Source organism: Hippichthys cyanospilos, chromosome 9 (assembly GCF_059441005.1).
Source record: "Hippichthys cyanospilos isolate Australia breed blue-spotted pipefish chromosome 9, RoL_Hcya_1.0, whole genome shotgun sequence".
In the NCBI taxonomy this organism is placed as follows: domain Eukaryota; kingdom Metazoa; phylum Chordata; class Actinopteri; order Syngnathiformes; family Syngnathidae; genus Hippichthys; species Hippichthys cyanospilos.
The window spans coordinates 20867313-20884748 of NC_142377.1; the positions used below are offsets into that span (position 1 = coordinate 20867313).

The window sequence follows — 17436 nt, forward strand, 5'->3', positions numbered from 1 at the left end:
GGGGGATGACTGCCGGTGGCACACGCTCCACACATGGAACAGATCATGGCGCGTATAGCGTTAAGATTTACCCATATGAAATAAAGCAGCCCAAAAAAAGAAAGCCTCCCCGATTTTTGGCGAGGCTCCACCGCGAAGTAATGAGCTCCCACCCAAACCTCAGCGGCAGCTGCTGTCAGGGTCTGGGGGCGCTGACTAAATATATAAGAAGCAGTTTTAGGGGAAGGTGCAGCGGGACAGCCCCCCCCCCCCCCCCCCCCCCCCTTGTAAAAGATGGCATTTTCTGCCTTTATTAAAATATATTTGCTTTTAGTGGCACTGACACAAAATGAGGGGCACACTGGCAATTTTCCATCATTGAAGAAATTATCAGTGAAAGATGCGTAAAGGAATCTGGGACAGGTGTGTTAGTTTAAAGGCCACGTGTTGAGGATCATTTACATTTGTATTGCTTGTACAACCCCAATTCCAATGAAGTTGGGACATGCGATGGACAGGCTACATGGGAATATTGTCAAAGCCAACATGTAAGCAGGGCTGCAGTGTTGTGAAGTTGTTGACATGGCGAGAGGCCAATTTGCATTCAAGCATCTTTGCTGCACGCAAAACACACTCTGATTCATTATAAATGACTCTAATAACACAGCTTGATGACGTTGTGCTGCAGCAATGAGTGAAAACGCAATGGATACTTGTTCTGTCTTCGTGCTAGCAAAGGCACGCTTGCAGTTATTGGCCAGTGGGGGCCGGAGAAGCAGTAGCTCATTCGCATACTCCAAGACCCCCGCTAGCTAACTGCTTGAGGCTCAAAAAATTGAGTAGATATCAAACCGTGAACATCACAAACATATCACCAAGACAATTGCGGACATGGAAAAAATGGATGATATGACTCATTGACAGATGTTTGGAATATGACTCATTTTGGGATCATATTTTTAACACTAAAACTGGAGTTTTCCAATGGATAAATTCAGGCTTATTTTGTTGTAATCTAACCATACACACGTAATGCATAATGAAGAAAGGAAATTGCCTTCTCATATGTTGAAATTCAATTCACGCATGAGACATAAATCAACTTGACCATTCATTGGACCGCCAACTCTCACTCGCGCATTTTTACGTCGTCCTTCTGCTTATGAACTTGCCCTCTCAACCAAAACCGGTTATGCTAAATACAGTGGGAGGCCGATCAGTATCCCTTCAGGGTACGATTGACCTTTTTTTTCCAACCCTTAGGGACCCCTGAGGGCAGCACAGTGGATAAGCGGTTAGCAGGTCTGCCTCCCAGTTCAGAGGTCCCAGGTTCAATTCCAACATGCCCTGACCTTGCTCGCGTGGGTCTTCTCTAGTCTCCTACGCTCATCTATTCTTATTCAACAGTTCACAATGTGATAAACAACAACAAACAGCTGTTTACTGACAGCTTAATTTTGTGCTCTAGAACCGAGACGACACATCATGCCACTTCCAAGGTAGTGACATAAACGCAAGTGTTATTGCACCTTCCACGCATGCAATTTTTTGTTGTTTTAAATCAAGTCATCTTTAAACCCTTCTTTATTTTTAAAGATAAAAATAGTAATAATGATGGGATGTGATAAACTTTGTTTTAAATCATATTCAAGCATTTTGGGAGTCCAAGTTTTGGGTATATTTTGTGTTTACAATACAGGCAAATACAATTTTTTCTGGCTTGGTCCATGGCCGCTGAATACAGTTTACTTTATGGTACTGGCATAGTGTGAGGTTCCACACGCTGAGCAAATTAGTAGTTCAACAGGTCTGCAGTACATTTAAGGCACCGTGATAAGTTGACATGCTCATACAGTGTTTCTCAAGAAAACGCTTTTCTCTTCATTATGTTATAGTTGGCTCGTACATTCATTGGGAAAACGCATGGCACCGAGCCTCTGCTGCTGCTATAAGGGTCGACCTTTCCATTTTTGGGTTTGGTTTCTTTCACTTAAACAAGGCTGTTACAGTTCGATTGTTTAGACAATTGCTAGGGTATAATATTTCTGCCGTGTAAAAATATTACACAAAGAAATGTCTTACAAAGCCAAGTAAATGTTATAAAACACAAGTCACTCTTTCATTCATCTACACAAAGTACCCAGAAATCAAACCTAAAACATACCCCACTTGGCACAGTCGTTTCACACAGAACAAAATAAAGAGATAGCAAAGGAGACTGTCATTGTGCCACCCTTAGCAACTGATGCTCGCTAGGGGTCATTTAGTTGGCCACAGGTCCCTGTGACAGACATCCAGATTACAGGCCAGGACGGTGACTGGTGTATAGCGACAAGCTGCGGACAGCCACTTGGCTGGGAGCAGGTTAAAGGGCCTTCTCGCTAGAATTTTGGAGACATATGTAGTTATGACAGTTGCTGGTGAGGTGGAGTCTATCACTGTTTAACTTTTGAAGAAGAGAAATAAGTATTCAGCATAATATTTTGTTGTTCAGTGACCACCTGGGTTTGTACATGGAACCTTTTACTTCTTGAACATGAAAATTCTCAATGAAGCAAGAAAAATTTGAGTAAGAGTGTGTTTGTCATTTTGGGGCACATTGCACAAAATGCATTGGTATAAACATTGCAGTTTAAGGGTACTTTTCTCTTAAAAAAAATAATACGCAGGTGTGAAGCCGATGACTCCGCCTCCCCTAATCAAGGAGCCCTAAGGTCATGCCACACCTATGCATGATCTCGACAGTCTGATGATAAAATGTGACCTCTGTGATTGAAAACACAATCTATGCCCGCATTTTCCCAACAAGGAAGGCGTTTGCCTAGAGGACAAACTCTAGTCTCGTGTTATTTATGAAAGTTTGACTCTTTGTTTCGAATAAGGCATCACAGACTTTATTACATTTAGGGAAAAAATAATAATGAAATGTCCCCCTGACTAAGTTATGGCTTTTGATGGCAAAGATCCGTTTTAAGTGGGCTGGCAGGGAATGAGTTAAAAACATGACGTGTCCACACTAATGTTAAAGTTTTGAAAAACTTTAACCTGATTCAAGGGCATTTAAAAAAGCCATTACGAAAAGAAAATACCCATTTTCATGTGGACATGGCCTTAGTCCAATGCTTGCTAGTGTGGAGAGGTGAGACTTGATACCATTGGAAAAACACAAAGGGGATTTCAGTCTACTTTTTAATGGATGTCGTCTCTCCGTTCGCGTCGTGCCATTCGGAAAAATCTACAGACGCGTACAGAAGCGTTACGTGCTTGCCGCCATGTCTGAATATGTTCTGTCCACTGGTTACGCTGGAGTCTACTGGCGGTCACATTACTCAAAACCGCCATCTCTGCCCCGAAGCGGAGCGCTCAGGCTGCCCAGGTGTTTTTCTTTCCTTCATCAAAAAGCACGTCGTCACTTCTCATGTCTGAATGGCTAAGAGGAGGGATACGTGACTCAGATCTAAAGCCACAATCAACAGCATGGATGCATCTACAAATGGAACCCACCACTCTGTCTCACCCCCAAGCCCCCCAGTCTATTCGTCTACACCCCCCCATCACACGCACACATTCTCTCACTCGCTCTCATTTTCCGTTGACAAGCGCTCTCAATCTTTGACCACACGGCCTGGAAAAATAGCACAAAGTCATGCTGCAAGGGGAGTCTATCCCTGACCCTGATTCCCTCACCACATTTCCATCAAGCAGCAAAGTTAAACACATCCAATCATTTTTATCCCCCCCCCACCATCGCAATATTAAGAACATTGTTAATTTTCTGAGGCTTGACAGAGGATTGGATTCACAGCGAGAAATTCCATGGAGCAGTCACTGCTCACTTTGGTAGCACGGTCACATCAAATGACACGTTGACGCGACAGATGAGGGGAGCGGACGGCAATTAACCTTTCCCGGGAAGCGCATTAGAAACAAGTATGCGGTGAAAATCAATTTGCCAAACCTCGCTGTGACTATTTCGCAGGAGAAAGCTGCTGGATGACCTTGCTAAGGAAGTCTAACGCCTGCAGAGCTGGCGACCAGTCCCCGGAATGTCCTCTCAAAAAGTCAAGGCAATTAAAAAATAAAGTGCTTACAAAGTGGGGCAACTATCATAAAGGCTGATATATAAAGTCATAGTCAAGAACTACATCATGCACATAGAGACAATCATTTAAGCACATTCACAGCTAGGGGTAATGTTGAGCCTTGAGTGAAATCCAACTTTTTGGAGCTTTCGCCCATGTTACAATGTTAATTTGGCTCCCCAGACATCCCTCAACGTGTTATTTTCCTTCTTTGAGGCATTTCCAAGAATTCCTTGCCTATTCTGTGCTCTCAGCACCAACCCCATCTGAGTAAATAAAAACAGCTTGCCAGAGGCACGATGATGATAATAGTACTGCCTTTACACCGCCCCTGTACCAGCCTCTAACAATCATTATCTTGTAATGCTTTAACTGATATTAGCCTAGGAGCCTCGGAAACCACTCAAGCGAGGATCGCAAGTAGAGACAAAGGTAGTTGGCAAAACAAAATGTCATCATGGCTTCTCATCTCGTGAAAAAAACAAACAAACTGAAAACCAAGCTGCAACATGGAACAGAAGCAGGGGAAAGCCTTCTGGAAGGCCTCTTATGAGCTTTACGCATTCCTCTAATTACACCCCTTGCTTGCCCTCCTTTTGATGGCAGCTATAAATGGGGCACACGCCAAATATTCAGAGCACAGCGACTCCTGTAAAGCTAGGCTGAAGTAGTTCTTTGCTGTTTTATCCTCACCTGCCCTGTCATTTTTACTCGCATGTAAACATTAAACATTAATGGGGCGTTAAGGAGAGGGGAGATTTGTTTAATGACTGTAACCTGTAGTAGTTCTCAAGTCAAATGAGAGGGGATAGAAATCCCTCAGGAGTACGTCAGAAGATTTGACAAGCTTTTTTAATACAGTGGATGAGTGAACCAAGGACCCCTTGTTAAACAAATTTAATTGGCCCGCCTCAATACGGACCACATACCAATACGTACGAGAAGCTCAGCAAACTAATTGAAGTCCCACTCTTCTCCTACAAAAATTGTAAAATAAAACCTATCTTGGATTTTAAGATGTTTTCGCTCAACTAAATCCTGGTTTAGAAAATACACATCTGGACCCACCTGGAAATAAGTTGTCTTGTGTGGAAGAGTGAGTGACTGAGGGAGTGAAGGTCCTGTAAATGTAGCATGAATTAGATAATGAATTACTGGCCTTAGGGCCCAAGTACAACTTACTATCAATGTATATTTTTATTTACATTTTACTGTATAGCAATGTTGTAGAAGATCCAAACTGGGGATTGGGTTTGAAAATTTCATCTCGCTTGGGTTGGGTTTAAGCCTTATATCACCAAAATCATCACTTTTCAGGATACCCCAAAAATGGCTTATTTGTTCAGTCGTTATCATTGGATCATGAATGAGTGCAAGCCATTTGAACCAACCTAAGATTGAGCAGTAATTTAAAAAAAAAAAACACCTACACAAAGTGAAAAGACCGATTGTATAGATTCTTAATAATAATAACAATAATAATAATTCACCAAAATGGTCTGACATGAGGTTTTGGCCTGTCGCCTCTGTCAAAATGTCCCTGTCAAAAAAAAGAATGGTCTGAAAAGGAAGAAAATATACTAGAGGAATACCAACATAAACCTGCAATACAAAAAGTGATGGTCATAAATGAAAATCTACGCTAGAGTGAAGCTACAAACATCAAACTGTGACACAGCGAGGGACCACTGAATCCCACATTTTATTTTGAAGTTTAAAGACAGTAAGGCTTTTCTCTTTATATATGTTTAACTACTTAGCATGTTTGAGCAACGGCATATTGAACTTGTTTTAGCACGTTTTACAAACGAAGGGTTAACTACCCCCTGTCTGTCCCTTTTTTCCATTTTTCTGCATTTGGCCCACAGTGGAAATAGTTTGGACATCCCTGGTGCAGACGGACGGACGGATTGACAGACAGCACTCGCCTTTGTTCTTCACTCGCAGTCCTCCTTGGAATGGGAAAATAAAAGCGACGGAGGTTAGCCGGAGAGCAGACTCCCAAATATAGCCGCTGTGTTCTTGTGAGGGCCAGACTCTCCCCAACGACAAGCCCAGCTCCGACCGTGCCCTGTAATTGAGGAGAAAATAAGGACAGAAATTATATGTTTATTTTTGACAACAATTTTAATCTTCTGTGCTCGCCTTCACGAAAAAATGAGACGCCCACAAGGAGATGAGAATCTGTCTTTTGACTCAAAGTGGAAAGGGTTTTTTGTGTCAGTTTTCTTGACCAACAAATGAAATAAGGCAAACAAACATAGCTTCTCAGCTGGGAAAGTAACGATATGCTTATATGCATGTACGTACATGTTTCAAACACAATAAACGACATAACCTTTAATGGAAAATAGAAACAAGTGCTACACAGCATGCGAATGAGTGTGGGAGCATGCTTCAAACTGTTACTTAAGCAGAGAAGTTGGTTGATGGTAACTTAATGCACGTACAGTGATCCCCCCTACTTCGCCGTTAATGTCAACCCCCCGCGAAGTCTGAAACCCGCGAAGTAGGGTATAAGTTCCTAGATTTCTATGTACGCACCAATATATCCGCAGTAACCATAAAGAATCCTTTTTTTTTGCGTATTTTATTTCCTTTCTCCTATTATTTAACATTACATTATCCTTATAAACATTATTAACATGATTGTATATTCATTAAATAACTAATATTACTAAGTTTGTTCAGAATTTGTTCTCAGGACTGGTTATCTGCACCAAGACTACGGTGAGCGAGTACGCAAGTCATCACGTTGAACTTCACATTTATTTTGGCTCATGTATGGTGTATCATGTAGTATCTGTTGAATAATAAACCAACAACAATGTTAAAGTCAGTAAACTAACATATAAACACTTGCCGAACTTTAATCTATGAATTGACTGTATTTTTAGCCGACATTAGCGGGTTAGCAACAACTAACAACAACTACTAACTATAAAGTGCAGCCTCTACACAAACGTACACATAAACAGAATAAACACTCATCGCTTACTTAACATAGGCAGTAGCGTGCGTTATCAACATAAATGATAATAAAGTATATATATGAGCTTACGTTGTCATTCAGTACGTCACCGTAACGAGCCGAATGACTCAGAGAACGTAAAACAGGAAACGGAAATGCAACGCAACCCGACAAATTAAAATCACACATTTCAAAATAAGATAACAAACTTCACGAACTCTAACGCTTGAAGAATTTTTAACATAGTTATTAACTAATATTACTTAGTTATTTTATGAATACAGTACTGTATAATGTTTTTTTTGCTTTTTTCAATTTGTTTTCCATTTTTGCACATTTTTTAAATTATTTTTTATTTTGAAAAATTTTAATTTTTCCCGGAAATACATGTTACTTTTTACGAGCTTTTGTATGCAAACGCAGTGCTGGCAAGGGAGAGTAAGGTTTTTTTTTCACGTCTATCTGAATACACTTGCGGAAACATTCATTCAAACACACATGCAAAATGTTTAAACGTTTTTGCAAACATGTTTGAACATATTTGATGACGGTATTCCAAACATTGAAGGTAAGCGAAGATAAGCAGTCAACATGGAGATCCAATCAGAAGCAGGTATACTAGATAGAAGGATGACTCTAAGCTGACATGTTCATTTTTTTAGGGTTGTTGTTTGTTTTGTTCTTTTTTTAAATTAATATTATTAGTAAGGGCAGCCTAAGGGCCCATTTATCAAAGTTTGAATGCTTAATACTATGGATTTATAAAAACACTTCCTAATTCTGTTGCCAAGTTGAAGCAACATAAGTTGCACACAAGCTGCTTGGGGACATGGGGCAAACTCTTCTTTCTGAACAATACCAGAGAGAAATTTCCAAGAGTTGCAGATGCAGCTTTACAACTGTTCATTCGTCATTCGTTCCCTTTTTTCATTAGTCAGCTCCTCCACCCCCAAAATATAAATGAGTTTTATGTGATGTGATGATCTCCTCCTTATTTCAACGACTTGACCCTGTTTTTTTTTCTCGGCTGTCTGAGCCGCTTCACTTGATGCATGTCGTCATGCCAAAACTTGTAGCGCATTGAAAACTGAGACAAAGCTTGAATTCAGAATAATAAAATCGAGACTAGAAAACATAAACTCTGTTTTTTGTTTTTTTTTACATACAGTATATAGAAAATGGATTGATGAATGTACTACAGTGGTGTGAGAGCCATGTTGGTCTTTTGCTATTTTTCCACGTGACTTATATTCTGCTTCCTTGCAGGGAAATGTCTCCAAATATCAGACTCAGCCATTCATCATAATGGAAAAACTGTGCTAGATAATATTGGATCAAGGACCCTTCCGACCGAAATGAATGTCCACATGGTGATTGAGGATCGACTCATTCATCTATCTGTGTTTGGAAAGGCGGGATTGCGCGCCTGCATCCACCAATCCACATCTATTTCCCTTCATCCCCCTACCCCGACTTCCAGGAGAGCCCCAAGCCTGTAATTAGAGGGGCCGGGCTCCCGGAGACTCAAAACACTTCCACGCGTTGCTGCCTAACTTCTTCGAAACCGTCCCGGGTCTCTGAGCTGCGCCTCTCCCGCTGCTCCTCCAGCTTCCTCTAGGATATTGTTTCTCAGGGATGGCCGCATCTATTCTGGAGGTAGGGAATTTCATTGTAAGTACGCAGCACTTTTTGTCCTTTTTGGAAAACCTGTTGATATTTTAAAAGAAGCCGAGTGCTTGCATGTTCCTGAAGCGACAGTAGAATGTTATTCATTGCAATGAGGAGTAAGACATAACTCTTATTGTACAACATCAGTTAATGGGAGTGACTTAATGAGCAGTAGTCTGTGCCAGCTGTATACAGTTTGACTAACAATATTACATAAATATATGCAGATATGAATGACAGACATCAACAAGAATAAATATAAAGTTGTTCAGTAGCAAGTGAATGCACGGCCATCCATAATTGCGGATGTCACTTGCTGTTTTATGTGATATTTAGTTTTAGTTTAGTTTAGTTTTAGTTTAGTTTAGTTATTTAACACAATTCAGATTAAACTATATATAGGGATGTGAATGTGAACATCAACAAAAATAGTCAACTGCGCTAAATGTACTGGTGTGAATTATCTATAGAAATGTGAACATGAACAGCAATAATATTTAACAGTACTCTGTGGAGCTACATAGATATAAAGTATGTATCAATAATAATGTTTTTTATAAGAAGTTGAGAATGACATTAACATCAACAGCATTTAACTTAATTTAGAAAAAAACGAGTCAGCAGCTTTCGCAACATTATATACGGCAGGTATAGTATTTTCATTTTTTGAAAGGTTAGCTATGTCCATAGCTAACCTGTATTTATTATAAAATAACCACAAGATTCCACAGTAGAAAAAAAAACAAATAAAACAACAACAACAAAAATACTAAAGGTGCAGTGCGTGACCTCCGCAAGTATAAACACGTGCCGGCTGCCACAGCCTTGAGCACTTGGCAAGCACAGGAAGAGCCAACGGCGGCGGCAGCGGGACATGAGTTTTGTATTAGTGTTGACACTGACAGACGCTGCGCGAGTCAGACGCGCAGTCTCATGTTTTTCCTCCTCCCCAGGAAGACGCGCGCTATGGCTCCAATCCTCTGGCTATGTTAACTGCGACCTGTAACAAGTTTGGCAGCACCAGCCCAGTGAGGGACTCTGCGACACCCGGAAAGAACGGCGGCATCGTTCCACTTAAGAAGCCCTACAACATGACCTCCGACCTTCAGACGGCCAAGAACGCGCGCGCCGCAGACGGCAGCGGCCTGACGGACTCCTACAGCGGCTCCTTCAGCACAGCCGGCGGCGGCGGCGGACTGCTCACCCCGACCGGAAGCCCCCCTCCTACCACCGGCGGCTACGCGACAGAGTACAATCCTTTCTCCCACTCGTTCCAAACGTCGGCCTCCCAGGACCCGTCTCTGTTAGTGTCCAAAACCCACGCGACAGCAGACTGCCTCACCAGCGTCTACACCTCGTTGGACATGACGCACCCGTACGGCTCGTGGTACAAAGCCGGGATCCATCCCGGCATTACGGCCGCCCCAGCTAACGCCACGTCCTCTTGGTGGGACGTCCACCCCAATTCCAACTGGCTGTCTGCGACCCAGCCTCAGTCGGACGGGGGTCTGCAGGCCTCCCTGCAGCCGGTGGCGCCGCAGGCTTCCCTTAGCCCCCAGCTGCCCAGTTACAGCAGCGATTTTACCACCTTGAACCCGGCTCCTTACCCTTCCGTGGGACTGGGCTCGTCCTCGCACCTCCTCCAGCCGTCCCAGCACATGCTGCCTCAGGACATGTACAAGCCCAAGCCGGTTCAGACCGCAGGGTTAATGGAGAGCCCGATGGCCTTAAAGCCAGCAAGGGGATCGGGGGGCTACGGCTCAGGCTCCGCGCCCACCAGGTCCTCTTGCGACTGTCCCAACTGCCAGGAGCTGGAACGGCTGGGGGCCTCAGCCGCATCCCTGAGGAAGAAACCGGTGCATAGCTGTCACATCCCGGGCTGCGGGAAGGTGTACGGCAAGGCATCCCACCTCAAGGCCCACCTGCGCTGGCACACCGGCGAGCGGCCCTTCGTGTGCAACTGGCTCTTCTGCGGCAAGCGCTTCACCCGCTCGGACGAACTGGAGCGCCACGTGCGCACCCACACGCGGGAGAAGAAGTTCACCTGCTTGCTGTGTAACAAGCGCTTCACACGCAGCGACCACCTCTCCAAGCACCAGAAGACCCACGCCGACTCCGCGCTGCAGGGGAAGACCGCCGGCGTCGAGGGTGACGTGGACCACCGGAGCGAGGAGGCGGCGGAGATCAACGCCGGCAACGGCGAGCCGATCGCCAACGGAGAAGAGAAGACGGGAGTTCCCACCGGAGTGGAGAACAGCAGCGGACTTTTGGAGATCTGAAACACGAATGAATCTGAACCATATTTTATATGTAAGCAATAAGTGAGTGTGCAGTGGTGGGCCGTGCGTTTTGTACCTGTGCCTTCGGTGGGGACTTACCCGTCTTCATCCACCTCTTGATACCGCCGCTATCATGAAACAATTATGCACTGTAAAGAAAAACATTGTATTTTTTTGGGCCTAAAACAGTAACTTAAGTTAAATAAATAAATAAATAATTGACATTTATGCAAACATTGTCAGCGCGGCAAAGCGGGCAAGTTGTTTTTACGTATATCTTGAAGTTGGGGTTCAACAAGAGAGAAAAGTTTTGTAAATGTATTCTTTTTTTTTGTGAAATGCAAGAATTCCAGTTTTCACAACAGCAAAACTTAAAAAGATTTTGTAGGAATGCCTTAATTACCGGAGAGTGGTTTTACAATGGATAGCTATTCAAAAATATTTTTCTCCTCCATGGATTCTGAAAAAATACTTTCAAATTCTGAAGTAGGTTTTCATAATTCACGAAAGTGGTATGGACTTTAGTTGCCCTGATTTTTTTAGCTCACCCAACACTTGTGAGAATAAATCTGACATCTGATTGGGTAATGAAACAATCTCAATGCTAATTTGGTGAGTTAACTTACATTGGCCACCACTACTTTTTCCCCGGGCAGATCAGACTGACATAGCAACACATCAATACTGAAATCCAATTGGACAAAAATGAATAATGTCCTCATAAGTTCAGTAGAAGCTGTGCGGGGTATTGTCAATGTTGGTCAGTCCTTCTGATGGCGATTTGGCCTCGACCTCCTACCGCTGCAACAATCATTTCATTTCCTCTTGCTTGGACTGTAACCAAGCATCTCCATGTAAATACAAGCAAAAAAAAAAACGAGATCAAAACAACAGATAACCAAAAAGCACGCTCACACATAGAGAAGAATGAAGACTCGCACGTACGTCCACGTTTCTGAAGCCAGGATGCATTTTTGTGCCTTTCAAATGAGCGCAACCACTGGGGAAACTGAATCTGCACAGGCAGAGGGAAAAAGCAGCTCGGAAGCCACAAGACGCGTCGTTTCAGAGCGAGACGTTTCGGTTGGGACGGCGGGGTTTTGAGAGATTTGATTCGCAGCTGTACTTTGATACTTCAGTCATCGCTCTTCTTGAAACAATCAACACGCGGCGAGACTCGACGCTTCTTCTTGCCAAAGACTGCGTTGTCATGTCAAAACGTTTTTCTTGTGCTTCCTAGTATGTGTAATTTAAATTCCTATTTACAAGAATAATCTAATTTATGTCTTAAATTATAAACATTGCGGGTTGCGTCGCACCTTGCGGATTAATGTAATGTCAGCAAGATGAATTGAAGCCAGCCAACTATGAAATAAAATGCCTTAATTTAAGACTATTTATTAGCTATAACAAGGAAGTTAAAGATTTATTTAAAGATCTTGACATTGACCATTATATGTATTCTTTGTATTGTGAAGTCTTTCACAAAAATGTTGAATTAAGGGCTACATACTATATATTTCCAACAATATATAGATATTTTCTGTTTATTATATTTTATATGTTGTTTTTCAATGAAGCCGTAACCTTCGGAATGAAGCCTCGCGCTTCAGTCAAAAGAAAATGCACCGTAAGCGCTGTTGAACATTTTCAGTGTTTGCTTTTTTTTTGTGGGATGTGAAATAAGAAAATATTGTACATAGTGAAGGGCATGTATGGTGTACATGTAAGAGTCCTGGTGCGTGACAATTTTGGTGCTTTAAAAAAAAAAAAAGTAAAGATATTTCAAAGCATTTGTCTTTGCTGACTGCATCCTATCAAATGATTTCACTTCCTTTTCTCGTTTCCCCCTCACCTGCTCTCATTGTCACTGGAAGGACAAACAAAGCACCCAGGCGAGCTCTTAGCAACCACACAATGACCTGTACTGTTGTTGACAACAATTGCACCACTCTTAAGACTTAAGAAGCATAATTATCTGTTAGTATAAAACACAGAAGGTGGGGAGGGTGGATTAGGACTGAGGGCGAGTGGTCGCATTGTTCAGGTGCTGGAACAAAAGAGACAATTACTCTCGACCAGGATGCAGGATGACGGACGTGATGTGGAATTACGAGTGAAGCCGGGCTAATGTGTCGCAAAAGAGAGTCAGCGAAGGTTCACTTTTTTGTCAGAATAGAAAAAATACTTGAGGTAGGTGGAGCTGGGTGTTTTTGTAGCGATAACCCAAGGAGAGCTTGAGTCTCTGCCTGTCCAAAAATAGATATTCAAAAACAAAGCATTTCTAAGTACCCTATTTAAATATTTACATGTGTATCTGTGTGTGATTCACGTGTGTGTGTGTGTGTGTGTGTGTGTGTGTGTGTGTGTGTGTGTGTGTGTATGTAGCAGTATATATACAGTATATATCTACCTATATATCTAAATCTATCTATATGTCTATTTCTATATATTTATATAAGCATTTCTAAATCCCCATTTTAATGAATATGTAATTCATTCAAATATTTTAATGTATTCTTTTGCGGCACACTTTCGAAATCTGAGTTGACATTCACGTAAGATGTAACAACTACATCTTATTATGTGACATTGGATAGTTTTTTTTTGGTCTCAGCTGACTTGAAGGTGAAACCTTATTTAATAGTCTGTGCAGTTTTAGCAGACCCTATTTTTATACCATATTTAAGGGTTACGCGCAAGTTTAGAGTTTCAATTTGAGCTTTATGGGAGCTCGGGTTTTCATCAGGCGGCGCAGGTGGAGTAAAGTAGTGGTTAGCATGTCTGCCTCACATTTGAGAGGTTCTTGGTTCTCATCTCATCTTGGCCTCTTGCGTTTTCTTAAAGGACTGTCTTAACATTTCGCAGCAAATGATTTTCCTACTTTTACAATTTGATCCACAATGGCGCTGAGTTGACAATGAAACTACAAGGAGGTTTTCAGTTTTATGGCAGAGGTCCGTCCCTATGGGTGCGGCCCGATCCATAGTCGGAACATGTCGTGTCACTACACTATATGCTAATAAAGTAATAAAGTCATCATTAAGATTCAATATTTGTATGCACAACTTCCCTGGCCGTAAAATAAATGAACAACAATATGTACAGTTGTAACTGAGCATCTTAACATACTGTGTAATCATATATAAACTAGTTCATTGTTCCTTGAAACTTTTGGAATGTCCTAAAACGAGGACACCTGTACACTTGTAGCATCTCCATAGATGACAAGGAGACAACCAACTATTGGGTGGAATTGTCTGGGTTCTGCAAAATGAAAAGACTTATAAAACGCTACAATCTCTTGATACAAATATTTGTTGGAATTAAGGTGTTGCTACTTTGTTAATGACAAATCTGATTTTGGTGCTCCTTTGGGAGAGGCCTGATTCCATTTTGCACACTCCCACTTCCTTAGTTTTATTCTTCTTCTATTCTGTATGCTTTCATGACACATTTACAAAATATGACCTATGGGTAAAAAATGGCAGTTATTTCAACCCCAGATAAGATCATTCACAACCTGCTTGTACAAATGTATTTATAGTTTTATTCTGCCGCAATAGGAAAGTGTAATTTTCCTTCTACAGTCAGTACAGCGAACCCCCCAGAAGCCACCGACTCACCCGTTGCAACATTTACACTTAGCATACGGCATGGTACCAATTTGGGGCTTCTAATGAGCTGTAGTTGAGGTCAATTTATATAAAACGTCCCGGGACCGACTCTGTCATCAAGGAGCGCCGTGTTTATGGTGGTCTGAAGTGGGTGCACGGTCGAGTCCGCAGAATAAAAGGCAAGCGGCGGAGGGGTGGGGGGTGGGGGGGGGGTGAGGATGGCTTGGGCTTGGGTGTGTCAGGCAGCTCAGCAATGAGGTAAGGAGAGTGGGGGATTTGACAAGCTGGTCAGCGCCACGGGTATTTTCTGACATTTTTAAAACACGCACGCTTCCTCTCGACAGTGGCGGTGGTGGCGGCCTAAGCTTTATTTTTACTTGTTTTATTTAAAACGGCCAGGAAACATTAAGTGTAAACCATAAGGAGGAAAATAATCACTTTGGGACACACAAAGGCAAAACCACGAGGTGGACACTCTTTTCCATATGTTTGAGCCACAAGTGCACTTCCGCTCCATTTCATTGAAAACTATAACAAACTCGGATGGAAGTGACTTGTTAAGAAACCAACAACACATTATATGATTAGATTTTAGAAATACTGTACCTACTGTACAAAGTGAATTCGTTTTTTAATTTATTTTCATCCAGGCACTGATTGGTTCAGCGTTAGAACCTAAACACTGAAATGTACCCATAACTAATAGCAACATTTAGTTATCTTGGACACGGCAGTATATGTCAAAATAAATGACTTGAATAGCACAATCCTGGTAAAGCAAATTAATTACTCTTGAGGTGTTTGACTTAATTATTTATCGTGATATAATTTACAAATTCTAACATTACTGTCAAGTTTAATCCTTAATTTCAACATTTTACTGATTACCATTATATTTACTTTGTCACGGTAATACTGTAATGATCGCTTGTCTCCTTTGTAAGACCGGTGGTTGTGGTCATGTTTTTACGACTGTAAGAAATTATACTGCAATCGTGTGGCCCAAATGGGTACTATAGTCCAAGAGAGCTTGAATGAACATTGAAGTATCATATACATACTGCATCAGCAATATGAAGACTGACAATGGGCATAAGAACGACTAAGTAAATTGATCGTAACTTATTCTGCTCTGCTCTGTTCAGTGAAGGACAAATTGATAATGAATGTCCTTTTGCCTCCTGTTATCTGGTCTTAACTGAATTGCTCTGATAGCCACAGGCACGAGTGCTCACCGCTTCCCACCGGCCTTGTAAAGGCGGGGGTTTACAGGTTAGTAGCAGGACAAAAGCACAGGTGTCTGCAGGTGTGAGCGCAACTGCTGAGAAGCGGCGGAATGTGGGAATGTTCGGAGGCTTGACGGAGAGGCCGTAAGCAACAATGACATAAGGCTGCCCGGCAAAGGGGAAAGGTGAAGTGACCCCGGGCCCCATATGCGACAGGGCTTTAAGAGGAAAACCTAAGCCGTAGTAGTGGTACTTTGTAGAAAGGTCAAACCCCGTGATAGAAGAGTCTTTGTTTGTCAGTATTATCGAGTGTAGACATCAACGGAGGTCACCGGGAGAGGAAACAAACACCGTGTCACCAAAAATGTACAATGTCTTCATTGTTTTTTCCTTTTTGTCGTACACTGGGGCCTTAATTTACGATTTGGAACAGAAAAGTAAATAATATAGTTACTCATTACTTGCTCAAATAAGTGAAAGAGTTTGTAATTGAAGTATTTTATCGTGAAAGCAACTCATTGAAAGACAAAGTAACTTTTTATTGAAAAAATTGCTTTCAAAGTGTTAGGGGTTATTATTTTTTTAGCATATAAAAAGAGTAGAGTAGATAATTGTACAAAAATGGCATTATTTATTCCACTTAAACTGAAAATAGAATATTTGTCCTGCACTTATCCTTCAATTAGTATGTAAACTTTGCGGACAAGATTCAAGCCGTCAATTTATTTTCCCACAGTTAAGCTGTCGAAATTTGCTGTCATACCGAATATTCATGAGCCATTTGTGTTAATGTGGAAGTGTGCGCCTAGTGGTGGGGGCAAAAATAAGCAATATAAGCATGTTCAGTTGAATGAAAAGAACAAAGCAAAGACGTGGCATGAATACAGCCGTCTCAACAGCGCAGTCCCGGTCTTTGCTGTTTGTTTGCCGACCAACTCCCACCATTGCGGGCAATGGAAGGTTGAATTGTATTTAAGGCCTTCTTGAAGGGTTTCAGTGACTTATTGGCAGAATGTCAAGCTGTCTGTCTATAGCTGTCATCCTATTTTCTTTCTAAGTCTATGTTTTAACTCTAGTTTCCGAGTCTAGTTTTTTGGGTCTAGTTTCTGATTTGCGCTGTGGTTGCTTTTTGGGATAGAGACTTTCTACTTTCTTCTATGATCCATCTGCTTATGGCTCCCAACTTCTGCTCCTCGAGAAAGATAAAATAATCTTTTTAAGATTTCAAACATCCTTAAGTTGAACTATGATCATGAAGCTTTTTATATCTACATAAACATTATTAAGTTTAATGTGGGTGTTCATCATCAATCATTAACAGCTGCTTATATTTTCAACACTAATCATACACATGTAACCGCTTTTTTTAGTACACTGAAGCTGCCTTTAAAGTTTTAAAAGGGAGCAACTCCTTCGCTGCCCATTGCAACAAACGCAATACTAAACGAGGCTATTTTGTTTATAAGAGGCTGTGGGAGGCTTGTGGGTGACTGCACCCCTTTAAAAGATAATGTGCGCCCCGTTTAATGGCCTCCGGATGACAAATTACTTCCAGGGAGTAAAAATTAAGTGAAGGAAATTGCAGCATGCGACACGACATGAAATATACTAATG

At 41.8% G+C, this 17436-nt stretch overlaps 2 protein-coding genes across 21 annotated transcripts in view; one reads left to right on the forward strand and one right to left on the reverse strand.

The window, feature by feature from the left end:
- Positions 1-17436, reverse strand: part of igsf8 (immunoglobulin superfamily, member 8) — a 55846-nt gene that overhangs the window by 27119 nt on the left and 11291 nt on the right. For 11 of the 20 annotated variants that reach the window (XM_088423979.1, XM_088423995.1, XM_088423992.1 and 8 more), the window contains 4 exons: positions 11056-11128; positions 10611-10975; positions 10308-10541; positions 5990-6132 (listed from right to left, as the gene is read on the reverse strand). The gene's annotated coding sequence lies outside the window, so the exon portion shown is untranslated. Of the gene's footprint in view, positions 1-5989; positions 6133-7122; positions 7171-10307; positions 10542-10610; positions 10993-11055; positions 11129-11605; positions 11828-17436 lie in introns of those variants that run through there. The other 9 variants (XM_088423987.1, XM_088423985.1, XM_088423988.1 and 6 more) reach the window with 9 other exon arrangements.
- sp7 (Sp7 transcription factor) lies at positions 8668-11326 on the forward strand. Its single transcript, XM_088423999.1, has 2 exons — positions 8668-8703; positions 9654-11326. The coding sequence occupies exons 1-2, from the start codon at positions 8668-8670 to the stop codon at positions 10977-10979; spliced, it is 1362 nt and encodes a 453-aa protein (XP_088280125.1). The 3' UTR covers positions 10980-11326.